Raw genomic sequence first — 16512 nt, 5'->3', positions numbered from 1 at the left:
TACTGGTCCCATGTGGGAATCAAACTCACAACCCTGGTATTGCAAGTGCCATGCTCTACCAACGGATCCACACTGGACCACTTGTGAGTGAATTGTCACCAAACACGTAATTTTGTTGCATTTAGGGTCTCACACATTATGCAAAGGTCCGCACGTCATTCACCATGTCCCGACATGGGGGAAAACACAGAGTTATCATAAACCGCCAATTAAAAAAACAACATTAATTTACATGTTCAGGCTTGTATGAATGTCTTGCTTAATATAATGTTTTGTGTCGCTGTCGCAAATCAACTGCATTATACTTTTTTTTAAAAACACTTACATTTCAACCAGTAACATGGCTCTTTGGCGAGCTTTGCTTCGAGCCTATGTCAATGAGCGTTAGCATTCTACCTACCAACTGCTGCATCCAAAATAGGTATTTTGTAACTATCACAACCAAATATAAGCTTAGTGACTTTTGAAGCAATGATCAAAACAACATTGTAAACATGTGAGAACCCCTAAATAGTTTTCTGTTTAGAAGTAATAACTAAGTAAATCTAAGCTATGTTTAATGGCCAGTTGTTTTCCCCCACGGTGACCATTGTACTTGTTTATGATGTGAGTAGTGATTCAAAATATTGGTACATCCAACCTGAAACAACAGTGGCAGGTTGACTGTTTTGTTGTTGTCTGAACTGCAGATTGCCCATTTAAATTTACTCCAAGCCACACCGGGAGGATTAGCAACCCTAGTTCCCTGTTCAGAAGGAATATCCTATAGATTACATAGGGCCATACATTTCCCATGAAGAACTACAGGTCAAACTGTATAACCTGGCTTCTTATTTTGAGACTTGTAATTCAAAGGGAACCATTTTCTTTCAACTTCTTTTCTTTCAACTTCTCACATAACAGTCCATGATGAAGAGTCCAATCTTGGCTTGATCATATTATAATGCATGAATAGTGGAATTCTTAAAGCTGGGTTTCTCTATAGGGACCCACAGGAATGCACGTCTTCCAATACAGCACTTCGACAGGTCAAGGCTTGCTTGATGATGGTTCAATAAAATGAAAGTTCATAGACTGATCTGTATGATACAGATGGAAAACATTCAAAAACTCAAAAAATAACCAGTTTCTAAAATAGCTATGTACAGTATGTGGTGTGTTGGGAGGGGTCTTTTTAAGGACCTACCTTGGCATGAAACTCTCTTTAACTCTTCCTCTTCCCACAGAAAGCATCTGCTTGCTTTGCATAGTGGTGACATCTCTCGCACGGACCCACTTCTCTGCTGTTTGAGGTCAAGTTTGTTAGTTTACCAAGGTGTTTGTTTTACACACTCTCTCTTCCCTACTCCTTACTGATCTCTCTTGTCTCTGAGGCTCTTTTGTTCTTTCTGCTGCTTCTCTCTCTCTTTCATGTCACCCTCCATTATGTCTTCCTTTTTCCTGAAAGGCATGCATTTTTAATGCACAAACAAGCGTGGGCTCCCACTGACTTTAGCCCCGGGAAACACAATCTCACTCTCGGATCCTCTGTTATTCCTTGGAAAAAGCTTCCTCCTTTCACAAAGGATGATTCCCCAAATGCACAGGATCTCAGGCAAGCATGAACAACTGTGAAATGAGCATGCAAATGCTACAGATACTATCTGTATGTAAAGATTATGCTTCAGCTACAGTATATCATAGACAGACTATTCAGTCATTGCATAAGGAAACAAGATATTTCAATAATGTCTTTATACTTCTGCTGTTTAACATAAAATAAATAGCTAGAAAAAGGTCACAAAAACAGGTGTGCTCGATAGAAAGTTTAATATTATAGGTGAAGGAAGGATAGATTGTCAATTGGGGACCGCCGGGACCAACTTGATGTTCTTACTCAGTTTTGCATTTTACGTCCAAGATGTTACAGCAAACATCCGCCAACCCAACCCAAATCCCAGATGTGTGCTTATGGGTAAACCTTTATGTATTGGCTGCATTGTAATGACAAACAAAGATCACAATAGTCTTTAGGAAGAGAAAATTGGGTCAAACATATTTCTACATTTTGCTAACTTATGGACCTGTTTCTCCCCCTACTGGCTAACCGAGGTACAAGCAGTACCAGTATGTGTTGACAATGTCATGTGGTGGTGATAGTCCATCGTTCTTCAGCCTGAACCTGTGGAACAATAACAAGGTGTGCAGGTTTTTGTTGCAACCAAGTACTAACACACTTGATGAAACAAATGGACTAATCATCAACCCCTTAATTAGCTGGTGTGTTAATACTTCTTGACTGGAACAAAGGGGCGCACAACCTACAGGTGACAGGATTGAGGTTGGAGACAGTTACCTCATGAAACGAGAAAAATAAAATCCTTGGCAAAAGAACACACACCGATAAATAAATGGGTGGGTAGATGGACAGATGGATGAGTGGACTGATGGAAAAGGGGTAAATTAATAGGTATATATTGTAATTGTATTTATTATCACAGACCTATCATTAGAAAGTACATAAAATACAAACCAATACCTCTAGGGTAACAGTATCTGAGTTGAAGACTGTACATGAAGTTGTTATCATGCCACTAGATGGAGACAGAAAACTAATTGGTAACTCATAACTCAGTGGCTTGCCCTCATTTCAGGGCTAGTGTGGTTGCTCTTAATTTGTTCTCCTAGTCTAATACAGGTATAGATATATGAGAACAATGAAGATGGGCTCCTCAAAACATTATCTATTCAACACTGTCTACCTCAAATAGGCTTAGTTCCTGCTCAAAACTGTCACATTTTCCCAAATGTTTCAAACCCGATAAGGATGGAGCAGACCGTTTGGTGCCATTCAGACATTCCATAGAGTCTAATCATTGGGCTACTAAAGTGGTACTAAAAGAGAGATATAGCACGTCCTGTCTTAAACGCTGTGTAGTGTGAGTAGCGCAAATGCTTCCTCTAGTCTGCAGGTTGGATGATGAGTCAGTCTGAAGTAGACCGGCAGCTAGCACATAATAATCATGCAAAATAACCAAGTCAGGCAAATACAAAGACTTAGAAAACTTGTTCAGCCAGCTCCCAACCTGCATCCATTCAGTTAGACTGATATTTTTCAGAAACGCTGTCGACAACTTGGGACAGAAGTCTTTTTTTGTCTATTTATTAGACATTTAGCAGGATAAAATCTCTTGAGAAGTTCCCTGTCTTTTTCAAGTCCCCAAATGAAAAAACTCAAAACACACAAACTATACTTAGGAACAATACACACCCTTGCAAAATACAGTGTATTCGGAAAGTATTCAGACCCTTTCACTTTTACGTTACAGCCTTTTTCTAAACTGGATTCAATTGTCCCCCCCCCCTTCCCTCCTCAATCTACACACAATACCCCAATAATGACAAAGCAAAAGCTGATTTTTTTAAAGTTAAATTTGAAAATGTATTAAAAAAATGAAATATCATATTTGCATAAGTATTCAGACCCTTTACTCACTACTTTGTTGAAGCACCTTTGGCAGCGATTACAACCTCAAGTCTTCTTGGGTATGACACTACAAGCTTGCCACACCTGTGTTTGGGAAGTTTTTCCCATTCTTCTCTGCAGATCCTCTCAATCTATGTCAAGTGGGATGGGGAAGTTCCCTGCATAGCTATTTTCAGGTCTCTCCAGAGATGTTCGATCAGGTGCAAGTCTGGGATCGAGATGGGCCACTCAATGACATTCAGATACCCGAAGTCACTCCTGCGTTGTCTTGGCTGTGTGTGCTTAGGGTCGTTGTCCTGTTGGAAGGTGAACCTCTGCCCCAGTCTGAGGTCCTGAGTGCTCTGGGGCAGGTTTTCATCAAAGATCTCTCTGTACTTTGTTACATTCATCTAACCCCTGGCCTCCTTGTCGTGCCGCTGAAAAACATCCTCACGGCATGATGCTGCCACCACCACGCATCACCGTAAAAATGGTATTGGCCAGGTGATGAGTGGTGCCTAGTTTCTTCCAGACATGACACTTGGCATTCAGGCCAAAGAGTTCAATTTTGGTTTCATCAGACCAGGAATCTTGTTTCTCATGGTCTGAGAATCCTTTAGGTGCCTTTTGGCAAACTCAGAGCAGGCTGTCATGTGCCTTTTACTGAGAAGTGGTTTCTGTCTGGCCACTCTACCATAAAGGCCTGATTGGTGGAGGGCTGCAGAGATGGTTGTCCTTCTGTAGGGTTCTCCCATCTCCACAGAAGAACTCTGGAGCTCTGTCAGAGTGACCATCGGATTCATGGTCACCTCCCTGACCAAGGCCATTCTTCCCAATTGCTATTTTTGGCCGTGCAGCCAGCTCTAGGAAGAGTCTTGGTGGTTCCAAACTTCTTCTATTTAAGAATGATGGAGGCCAATGTGTTCTTGGGGACCTTCAATGCTGCAGAAATGTGTTGGTACCCTTCCCAAGATCTGTGCCTCAACATAATCCTGACTCTGAGCTGTTTTTGCTTTGTCGGGTATTGTGTGTAGATGGATTAAATACACATTTTTCTCATCAATTTTAGAATGAGGCTGTAGTGTAACAAAATGTGGAAAAAGTGAAAGGGGTCTGAATACTTTTCGAATGCCCTATAATATGGGAACTACTGTCTAGTAACAATGAATTTAAAAAAAAATTAAAGACAAGTTGTAAAACTAGGCCTAGGTCTATTGTAACCACTGTTGATCCACTTCTGAGCTCAAGTTAAGATTGTATTTAAATAGGTGCCTTGTATTTTTTTTCCTGTATTAGCCGTTGCACACAGAGTTTTTATATCTAAGGAATTATCAAACTTTTTTCTTTAATGACAATATGTTTGTTTTTTTCATTGAAAAGGTGTCAGAGCGTTTGGTGGGATTGGCCTTAAATCAGTGGTTCCCAACCAGGGGTACTCGGACTTGGCCTATCCACGGGTGGGTACTTGAGAAGATTCATGAGACCATAGGCCTACTGGTAAAATGCAAATGAGGGGGTACTTCAGGAGTACTCCAGGCAGAGCAAAATTCAGTTGGTGATACAGTAACGGAAAAAGGTTGGGAACCACTGCCTTAGACCAATCGTCATACAGTACATACATAATCCGGCATCCTTGGGACGTACAACTCTGACATCACCCCATAGAAGTAGAAATGTAAACTCATTAGCGTTAGGTAATGGTTATGGCTAGGGTAGGGTAGGGATGTCTCAAAGATTCCGGGTAGCACTAACCCTTTCTTCACGTCTTACTTTCTCTATGATCCATTTCAAATATTATCCTCATGGTCACTGACAATACTTGTATAACCAATTAGGGTCAGTAATGTTGGGTAGTTGAGGGATTTTAGAAGAATGTCTAAAGGCTCATATGAAATAAGTAGACAAACAGAATAGCCACAATATTTTGTTTCAAATCAGCATAAGATTCAATTGAATACACCAACTGACGTGTCAATTCTGTCAAATTTCCTGGGCCACTTTTATGGATGTGCACTGTTAAGCTTACTGTATGTTTCCCAGTAGAAGCAGGTTTTTTTCCTGGGAATTTCCTGCACCATTTCTTTCTTGAGGCAAGTCGAAGTTCAGTTGCAGAAGTCTACACCCCTTTGCTGGGGATTGGTCAGCAATATCTAGTGTTTGTTGTTTACTGCACCAAACATAGTTAGACGCAAAATTGCAAGACTAAAGACCTCTGCAAACACATTAAAATGAATGGCAAATGTCTTGATTTATCTTAGATTCATTCTGACTATTTTAAGAAAGTGTTTCTTTATGTGTTGTTGGAATGGTGTTGCAAGAGGGACAAACAGTAATATTGCCACTTTTTTTCTAGTTTTTCAACCAAAGGCCTTTTTAATGGAGTATGCGAGGCACAGACGTTCGCTTTGGATAGGGAGACACAATACGGAGCCTTCCAGCGGCTTCCAGAGGCCAAATTGAGCACCATACCGCATCGCCTTGCGCCTCTCAAATTTTGTAACAATGCGGAGACTTCCAGAGGCATGCAGAGGCCAAATTGAGCACCATGCCGCATTGCCTTGCGCCTCTCAAATTTTGTAACAATGCGATGGGCTCCGTATAGCTCCACATGATTGGTTGACGGTAGGGCGGGAGGTCCTGTATAAACACAAACTCACTTCCTTGACAACAACTGGGCTCCTCCGCGAAGCGCATAAAGTATGTTTGGTCTGATTTCTGCGGAGGCCGCATCGCAGTACATGCTGTATGGCAAATGCAGAAGTCGGATTGACCATGAAGCGCCTTTTAGTGTCGCCTTTGTTGTCGCACCTCAGTCTTGTCCGTGGTTCTGCTGTCATTGCCCTTTCTGTGTGCTGACAGGCAAAGATGGGACATATGTTGGGGGGTGTAATCACTACTCACACAATAAGAATAGCTTAATATGCATTTTTAAGCAAATACAGTCCTGCACAGAGTAATGGAAACCCATTTTTGCAGGATTTACAAATTACACAGTGGTCATTTTCTGATATACTATCTGGTCAGACCGGTTTGGTTGGACAGTGACCTAGAATGCAGCCTAGTTTCATCACATTTTTCTTATGTTTTGATATATGTATATGTTTATTGAGGTGTTGAAATAATAACAACATTGTTTTATTTTGTTCACTGTTGAATTTCTTGATACTTTTGTAAAGGTCTGATGATGGCTCCATTCCGTTTCCTATATTTAGGCTATGTAGCCTGGCCCGGAGTTAAAATAGTTTATTTACCTATTACTTGGCTGATAAATATTTCTACCTTAATGTTCAATCTCTTCCTTCATTTCCATCCAAGCTAGTTGTGTTTAATTTTAGATTCAGTAAGTCTCAAATGTTTCCCAAACAGAGCGGGTATTGTGTCAGATGTCTGTGGACCCGTGGTGCAATCTGTTTATTCAGTGTGGCTTTTGTTCATGTTTTCCCCAGCTCAAGCGACGGTCTGTCGATCAAGATCCATGTGTCCGCCCACTTCACCCTTCCCTCTGCTGCATCTGGCTGCAGTGCCTCGAATGTAGTCTGTATCCAGGGAAGCTGAGAGAGCTGCGCCTTTAATTCGTTTATTCACGAAGAGCACATGAACCCTCGGCTAAAAAAGCTGATTCTGTAAAGGTAAGACAAATGAATAGAAATATGAATTAAGTAATGTGTGTTGAGTGTAACCAGTTAATGGTATTTTTTTAACATGTATTTTTATAAATAAAATACAGTTCGAATGTGTTACAAATGCGCGGTCGATTTCGAACGCAAGTGCTCAATGCGGAAGTTCACGAGCGGTATTTCTCGCTCAACGTTCCACAGATATGTGTTACATTGTAACCTCTTGTCGCCAGTAGCCTGGTAATCAGCACTTTGATGTGCTTCATCCAGACGTGGTCTAGCGGGATACATCTTAACTGGTGTTTAACGAACGAAGTTAGCAAAAGTAGCTGGTACATTCAAAATGGCTTCCTCTGTCGCTTCCCATTCCCTCTCAAGTTCCTATGTTTGCTTCTGAAAAGTAAGTTAAGGGGACAACACACAAACCAGTATTAAGTATACTGTCGTGTTGGACCAGGTTTTGTTGTTTCATAATATTGCTCAGTAATTAAGGCGCCCGCATACTAGCTTAAGTGTGCTTATAGCACAACTCAGCTAGGTGTCACGAACGTCTGTACCTCGTATACTCTTAAAACACCTTTGCTTGAAAAATATTACATTGTTTGCCTCTTGAGACGCCGTAGCAACAACATAACCAGCCACTAACTCAAACTAGTAAAATTTAATTGAAGACAAAATCAAGAAATCTGTAATTCATTTTGACCTTTTTTCTAAGGGTCTTATTAAGGCTTCTGCATGATTCGGTTTGGCTGGCGCCTAGTCAAACAGAAACGAGTGTGCTAGCATACTCCCTTAAGACTTTTGCTTGAAAAATGAGAAAAGCAGCAATAGTACTGTTTATCCAACTTGGAACGCTGTATGTAGCCTGTATTCGCTTCCTCAAAATAGTCAAAATTTATAAGATAACCTTAAATATGTATGACCGATTTTGTTGAGTTATGCCAAGGAGCTCTTAGTTGCTCAATTTTACATCTAACCAGTTGCAGTGCATGGGTAAAATCACTGGAGAAGCCCCCCACCCCTCATATAACAACTTATACTGTTTGTTTAATTGCAGTGTTTGCTGTTAATTCATATGCCTTGTGGGGCAGCAGAGTAGCCTAGTGGTTAGAGCGTTGGACTAGTAACCGGAAGGTTGAGAGTTCAAACCCCTGAGCTGACAAGGTACAAATCTGTCGTTCTGCCCCTGAACAGGCAGTTAACCCATTGTTCCCAGGCCATCATTGAAAATAAGAATGTGTTCTTAACTGACTTGCCTGGTTAAATAAAGGTAAAAAAAAGTTATATGTATATATATATTAAATAAATAAATAATTAGGCCTAAAGGCAGTGACCATAAGAAGACAGTGGAAGAATAAATTCAACCACACCTTTTGTTTTAATAACAAAACTGGATAACCTATGTCCGGTGAAGTCGACCACACATATTTCATGTAACAGTCGGTGACATTACCTACAGTATGGTTAAGCGAGTTAATGTTTCCAACATTTGTGGACCACTAAACTACTGATTTAGAACCTCGGTGTTACCACAAGTCGTAAAGCAAACAGGAGCTGCTTCCACTATTCCAGCACCATTTCAACTTCAACATCATCAAATCACCTCTGCTTAGTCTAATACAGTGACAACTAAAAGATACCAAAAACTATTTAGTCCAATCAACATCAGCTAAATATGATGTGGCTGTCCATAGTTCTGATTTCTGTTTGCGCACGCGTCTGTGCACGTGCGTTGTGCAAGTAGAAAAACGCCAATGTCATCCTCTTATGTTGATGAAACGGTATATCACTGTCATACAGTACATGGTTGTATTTTTTGTTGTCCTAGGCTAGCCTTCTACATCTAGCTACTGTACATATTGAACTTCTATCCTCTCAGGAAAGGTGCACAACAATGTATGAATTAAAGATTGGATCACAATCGCCATTATAATCATTGGCGAGTACGGAGTATTAAGTAAAACCACAAGTCCAAATCTCTATAAAGGTTAAATAATAATAAAAAACAATTTAAATCTCAATCCATGGCTAATTTAGGGAAGGGCCAATTTTAGCTAGCTAGCCCCCGGAGGACAACACAATGAGATGCAACAATTCAAGTTGTTTCTGTTAATGACGTATGCTCAAAGGGATTTGATAGGAAAGAAGCCAAATCCAAGCTGGATTCCCTTGACACTTAATATTTTTCGCCAGGACCATTCACAGTTGAGCTTGCATAGTTTAGCTCAACGCTGATTGGCTAATCTGTTAAGCTCACTCGGATGCTTTCTCCTGTGCGAATTGAAGGAAAATTATGAAACTCCGAGAGACGAAAGATAAATAATTTGATTTATATTTCTGGGTGGGGGTTACAATTTTAGGGGAAGCCTGGCTTCCCTTGGCGTCAATGAATACATACCACTGCATCTAACTAAGATGTTTAATGCAGTATTTCTCATCTATCGAAGAAAGACAAACACTTCATTGAAGAATCCCTACTGTTGACCAATGACCGACGAAAGGGTGTAGACTTCAGCTACTGAAGTTCAGCTTGCCTGGAGAATTGTTTTTTTGTGCACGAACAGCCAAAAAAAAACTTGCCGAAGAACAAAACTAACAAAACGTCATAATCCAGTGCATTCGGAAAGTAAGTTAGTCTTATTCTAAAATGTTACGTTACAGCCTTATTCTAAAATGGATTAAATGAAATAAAAAAAATCCTCAATCTACACACAATACCCTATGATAAAGCAAAAACTATTTTTTAGAAAAGTTTGCAAATGTATTAAAAATAAAAAACATACCTTATTTATATAATATTCACACCCTTTGCTATGAGACTCGAAATTGAGTTCAGATGAATCCTGTTTCCATTGATCTACTAACTTGATTGGAGTCCACCTGTGGTAAATTCAATTGATTGGACATTATTTGGAAAGGCACTCACCTGTCTATATAAGGTCCCAAGGTTGACCAGTGCATGTCAGAGCAAAAACCAAGCCATGGGGTCGAAGGAATCGTCCGTAGAGCTCCGAGACAGGATTGAGTCGAGGCACAGATCTAGTGAAGGGTACCAAAACATGTCTGCAGCATTGAAGGTCCCCAAGAACACAGTGGCCTTCTTCATTCTTAAATGGACGAAGATTTGAACCGCCAAGACTCTTCCTAGACCTGGCCCCTGGTCAAACTGAGCAATCGGGGAGAAGGGCCTTGGTCAGGGAGTACCTAAGGACTCTGATGGTCTGATGAAACCAAGATTGAACTCTTTGGCCTGAATGCCAAGCGTCACATATGGAGGAAACCTGGCACCAACCCTACGGTGAAGCATGGTGGTTGCAGCACCATGCTGGGGGAATGTTTTTCAGCGGCAGGGACTGGGAGGCTAGTCAGGATTGAGCGAAAGATGAATTAAACAAAGTAAAGCGAGATCCTTGATGAAAACCTGCTCCAGACCTCGGACTGGGGCGAAAGTTCAACTTCCAAGTAGAACAACGACCCTAAGCCCACATCCATGACAATGTGGGAGTGGCTTCGGGACGAGTCAAGTGTTTTTTATGTCATAGGTTATTGTGGGTAGATTGATGGAAAAAATATTCAAGCCATTTTAGAATGAGGCCAGGTCTTAATACTTTCCTAATGCACTCTGATGGGAAGCATGCGGGCAATTAAACATTTTACCACGGCTAGATTTTTGTGCAGTATTACTCAAGTGAAAAAAAAAATGCATAAACTAAAACTAGTAGTCTCTTGTTGAATGACAAACAATTCAAAAATCCCGTCCTTAGTTCCCACTCCTGCTAGGAGTAGTACTGTTGACCAATAACCGACGAAGGGGCGTAGAATTCGGCTACCAAAGTTCGAACTGCAGCAATAATTTGTGTGCATGAACACCAAAACGAAGAAAACTGTCATATGCGAACTGTTTAGACAGGGAAGCATGCGACATTTACCCCGCTTCTAGTCTCACGTCGATTCATTTGTAAAAAATAAATAAAAAATACTGCTATTTTACTATGTTCGCGTTCCCCTGTTCAAACATTGCGTCCATCAACCACAGGTTGTGTGCCACATTATCGACTGACAGATTGCTATAACATATGTGGTTAGCTGATAAGTCAAATACCGATCCAGGCGTTGTACGGTCTGGCAGGCGTCAGCAACGCCTGGGCGGAGGAATGCGCTGATTGTAGCCAGAGAGCGGTAGGCCTATTCCGATGAATCAGCATTGTGACTATAAGTAAGGTGGGGGGAAGGGAGGAGTAACTTTAGCTGGGTGGAATTTCCACAGGAGGGAGCCATGTTTATTTGTGCTATCTGGGGTCCTTGGGACATCTCTACCTTAAACCATAACCCAACCTACGATAACCTGTTTACATTTCAATGGGATGATGCCAGTGTTGGACGTCACAAGGATCCCGGATAGCAAGTACTATGTTGATAGAAATATCGGTATTTGTATGCGTCAGACCCTGTATGTTATTCACCACTCTGCCAATGTAACGGGCCTGGAGGATGGCATGCTGGGGTTTATTTTTTTACTTTTCAAGACAACAACTGAAGATACTACGTTTAATTTGTGTAAGTGTAGGCCGTCATTTGTAAATAAGAATTAGTTCTTTACTGACTTTCCTAGTTAAATAAAACAAAAAGTTGAATTTACATCTACTTGTGTAGAGGTCAAATTATCATATGGGGCCAGAAGACTAGTTGCTTATTGTAGACATGTTGTCAAATTTGTTTTTCTATAACTACTACAGTACAAGGTTGATTTCAAACTAATGGTTATAATTAAAAACATTTATCGCGATACAGGCAATCATTTTTCAAGCCTATCAATCCATTATGGCCCTCTTGGAGTTTAATGTCACTGTCTAAGCAAACTCAAGAGGAAACTCTGCTGTCCTATTTTACAATAAACATTTTCACTTAAAAAACCAGTATGTTACAAACAAATTCCAATCCACTGCAGGCAATTTGAAAATCATTCATGGTAATCATGTTTTTGTTGTGATTTGCCATACACGAGGTAGCTGGGAGTTTACTTACCATGGAAAATGCTCATCATTTGCAGACTTCACCATTTCAGAAATGTGGCAAAAATGGGGTCATATTTGTGTCGGGTAGGCTGATCTCCCATGCCTTCATCTCAACCATGACTCACCCCTTTCCCTCAATGTGTTATCCTTATAGTTATCCTTATAGCGAACAAGATTTTCTCCTGTGATCTTTGTGACTATCAAACAACTCGGCTCCATCTGCATACAAATTCCACCTTCAATATGAAAATATTTTTGTTGCATTACAGTGTGTGATTCTTCGTTTTTGCCTGCAACTAACATTTTGTTGGTTTGGTCTACAAAACGATGCATACTGCTCCTTGTCCTTCCATCGTCCTGAAGCTGGAGCAACCTTCAGGTTCTCACCCAATGCAATGTGACACAAACAATTTGCATTGAGGAGGTAAAAGCGGGCATTGTTATTTGTAGCTGCTCGTAGCCTTTTACAGTTCCACAGCACCTGGTCCCAGTAGCCAAGTTCTAGTGTATCACCCTCTCCCCCCTTCTGCACACACACAAGTCACCCTGTGACTTTGTATGTCATGTGCATTGACGTGCTGGTGACTATCATGTGTTCTCCCTGCTCTAGCTGGATGTTTGTCACTTTTAGGCTCCCGCCGCCCTGGTTGGCAGGCCGCCGTGGCTGGAGGCAAGTGTCCAACACTCGTCTCAGCACTGGATGTATGTACAAAGTGCTGTTTAGCCATTAGCCATTTTCAGTGTGTGTGTCTGCCATTTTATCTTTACTCAGCTGAATTATTTTGGGTTAATATTACAAAATGCTTGCATCGGGAGTGGGATCTTTTTTTCTGTTTAAGGCACTATGTTAGAATTGATAAAGGTCCAATTTCCACTTCTTATTTCACTTTTCTTGCAAATGTCTCCAGCAAGTCTGTGTTCATATTTGTTTTAGGGATATGTACTTATGATAATGATTTACAAATACTGACATTGGTCGGAATATGCTCTTGATACGTTAACTAGGAAGCTTTTTTTTAATAGTCCTGGTTTGAAGTTGATTGTCACTCTGTTTTGTCTGTAAACAGAAATTTATTTTTGAATCCCTTTGTCTTAACAGGCATTTACTAAAATGTCATATTGGAAGATGTGTTCAATGGATGTTGGATAATCAACAAAGATCCTATCACTTCAGACGAATGCCTTACTGGCATTGTTCCTCTTTCTTTCTCTCTACTGTAGCACACAAACAAGCTTTGAGTTTGCTTCCTGTTTCAAGACTGGAGAGCTAGAGTGTTCTCCAATCGCGAGAATAATGGTAGCAAACTGTACCATCTTATCAGTGTGGCGATCTAAGTTGGATGTTCCACTCAGCAGGCACCTTGCAGGTCTGTCTGAAAAGACCTGAAGGAGAGTTAAGAACTGAAGCAGTTTTTCAGTAACATGCGGAAGCAATGAGAAAAAGAGGAAGCCGTCCCATATATATGCCTGTGCGTCGCCGTAGGAAAGGTAGAGAAAGTAAATGAACACACAAGTACATTATTCATAATATCTTAGATTTTCAGGTGCACTCAAGTTGAACATTTCAGTTCTAGCATTAGCAAATTGTCATACCCTTTTGAAACCCTAATCCTGATATTCTAGTGTGTTTTATTAAGAAATCTTATTACTGTAAGTACATAGGATGTGCACTTTTGGCATCTTTACCAAACAATATAAAACACTGAAATAACTAAACATAACTTGCAAAACAACTGAATGGAAAAGGTTACTTCTTAAAAAGCTTTATATGTTCTAACCAAAGTGCTACTTGGCTCCCTCTACAGGGCCAACATGTACTCCAAGGGCACCAAACGCAAGTTCTCTGATGGTGTGGACAACAAGGCGGTGGCGGCATCCTATAGCCTGCAGCGCCAGTCCCTGCTGGACATGTCCCTGCTCAAGCTGCAGCTGTGCCACATGCTGGCGGAGCCCAACCTGTGTCGCTCGGTGCTCATCGCCAACACGGTACGCCAGATCCAGGAGGAGATGGCCCATGACGGCAGCTGGCAGGTGGTCACAGAGGCCTTAGGTGGCTCTGGCCATGGCCCATCTGACCGCTTGGTGGACACCGAGGTTCTGTGCCAGTCGCCGGAGCAGCAGGACGGTGGGCCTAGGCTATACTCAGTGATGGGCTACGACGGCTGCCGTGAGGAGGAAGTGGTGACGGACCAGGCACTGTGTTCTGTGGTGGTTGGCGACAGGGCCCCGGCCCTCCTGTTGGGGACCATTGGCCACTGCTGGGACAGGGGGGAACTGAGAGTGGAGGATGGGGTCAGCAAAGACTCCGGTACAGGGGACGAGGAGGGGACGATGTCTGGGGAGGGTGCTAAAATGGCAACGGGGCAGGTGTTTGGGACTTTCGAGATCAAGAACGGTGCCCCCGGGTCAGACCCGGCACTAGAGGAGCTGTTCTCTGACGTTGATGCCTCGTATTATGACTTGGACACCATGCTGACAGGCATGCAGAGTGCCCCCAAGATGGGGCCTTACGACTTTCTGGACAGCTTGGCCTCCTCACACGGCTCTGTGTCCAACTCCAGCTGTAGAGCCGATCTCAATGAACTTGACCACATTATGGAGATCATTGTGGGTTCATAGCTTACAGACTTAAAACTTGAATACTGTTTCATTGATCTTGTGCCACTGCCTTTTTGTCTTGTATGTGCGGACATACAGTATTTACACACTTTCCTCTGTATGGAAACTGAGTGAAATCCATCTCTGTGCAATGAAATGTTCATCTGAAAAGGTTCATACTTTCTCAAGTTCACCACCCTTTTTCTTATGTATACTTTCTTTATGTTTGTATTTGAGTGTGTTCTCTCTTCTGTTTTTTTTAATGTAGTTTCTGGTTTAATTTATTGTACTTATTACACTACATCAATTCAGAGCAGCACAACATATTTACATAAACTATAAATATTTTCTTTAAAAATATATATAAGAAAAATATTGTTAAAACGTTTCTGTATAAATATACACATATATTTTTTTACTAAAGAGACAGTCTGGGAATTGTTCTTTTTTTTCTATATTTCTATATCCAGAACAATTGCACAAAAGCTCTAATTTACCTGTTGTCTTCCAAAGGTTTAACTTTGGTTGTGTCTTTGAGCTACAAGAGTAAAGATGCATTGTCGAAAAACGTGAATTGCGTTCAGTATGGTCACAATGTGATGCACCCTTGTCTTGGTCTATGATTTGGTGCTACAGTATATGCACCATGTACAGTATTCCTTATAAACACATTGCCTTCTTGAGCCATACAGTTTGTTTTTGCACCACGGCTAGCTTAACCTCACAGCCTAGCATGTGGTGCCATTTGTTTGCTATTAGAAATAACATATGTTCTTATATTTGTGTCTCATTACAAATGAGGAATTGTAATGGGTATATTTCTCATTTTATGTTATGACTTTTAGCCTATTTTATTTATTAAGTGTAAACATATGGTGGCGTTAAACCTTGGTAATACTTAAGGTTGTAGAAGATTTTCATCTTTCTGACATTAATTGATATTTTGAAATCCTAATGAGTTTCTGGACTTTCATGCATACTTTTAGTGAAGTTATTACTTTCTTATTCAAAACAAACTGAGAACATGTAAAGAATTGTGCTTTTCAGCTGACCTATTCCAACAAGTTTTTATTTATTTCTTATTGCGTTCAAAGCCTGCACTCAGGCACAAGTTAATATTGTGAGAAAACAACTGATTGCTGATTAAACAGACATGAGGTGGGAGATCTCACATTTCTTTTTGATAAATAAGTACTGTACATTTGACATTTGTGACCATGAGCTAGAGTACATTTAGCTTTTTTAAATACAAGTAAACTGTAGCAGTTTTTACAATTTTTAATAAAGGTTACAACATCATCGTAATATGAATGAATTGTGTAGTTCTGTTTTCTGAGGACATATGAAGTATTAATTTATGTCGGATTGTCATTCCAAATTAGTGTCCCTGCCAATCTTTCAGGTAAATAAAACACTCACATCTCTGATTCAAAGTACAGTGGGGCAAAAAAAGTATTTAGTCAGCCACCAATTGTGCAAGTTCTCCCACTTAAAAAAGATGAGGCCTGTAATTTTCATCATAGGTACACTTCAACTATGACAGACAAAATGAGAAGAAAAAAATTCAGAAAATCACATTGTAGGATTTTTTAATGAATTTATTTGCAAATTATGGTGGAAAATAAGTATTTGGTCAATAACAAAAGTTTATCTCAATACTTGTTATATACCCTTTGTTGGCAATGACAGAGGTCAAACGTTTTCTGTAAGTCTTAACAAGGTTTTCACACACTATTGCTGGTATTTTGGCCCATTCCTCCATGCAGATCTCCTCTAGAGCAATGATGTTTTGGGGCTGTTGCTGGGCAACACGTACTTTCAACTCCCTCCAAAGATT

General features: G+C 40.7%; 1 protein-coding gene across 3 annotated transcripts; it reads left to right on the top strand.

The window, feature by feature from the left end:
* Positions 1–6939: 6939 nt before the first annotated feature.
* cdca4 (cell division cycle associated 4) lies at positions 6940–15839 on the top strand. 3 transcript variants are annotated; one of them, XM_064925005.1, is made up of 3 exons: positions 6940–7074; positions 12688–12779; positions 13883–15839. In XM_064925005.1, coding segments are annotated over exons 2-3 (816 nt in total). In that variant the 5' UTR covers positions 6940–7074; positions 12688–12777; the 3' UTR covers positions 14697–15839. The 3 variants fall into 3 exon arrangements, with proteins under 3 accessions (XP_064781077.1, XP_064781078.1, XP_064781076.1); XM_064925006.1 differs by lacking the exon at positions 12688–12779 and having other exon boundaries at positions 6941–7074; XM_064925004.1 differs by lacking the exons at positions 6940–7074; positions 12688–12779 and adding an exon at positions 7088–7462.
* The last annotated feature ends 673 nt before the right edge of the window (positions 15840–16512 follow it).

This window comes from Oncorhynchus masou, chromosome 19, assembly GCF_036934945.1.
Source record: "Oncorhynchus masou masou isolate Uvic2021 chromosome 19, UVic_Omas_1.1, whole genome shotgun sequence".
Taxonomy (NCBI): domain Eukaryota; kingdom Metazoa; phylum Chordata; class Actinopteri; order Salmoniformes; family Salmonidae; genus Oncorhynchus; species Oncorhynchus masou.
This window is presented reverse-complemented; position numbering and strand designations above follow the sequence as displayed.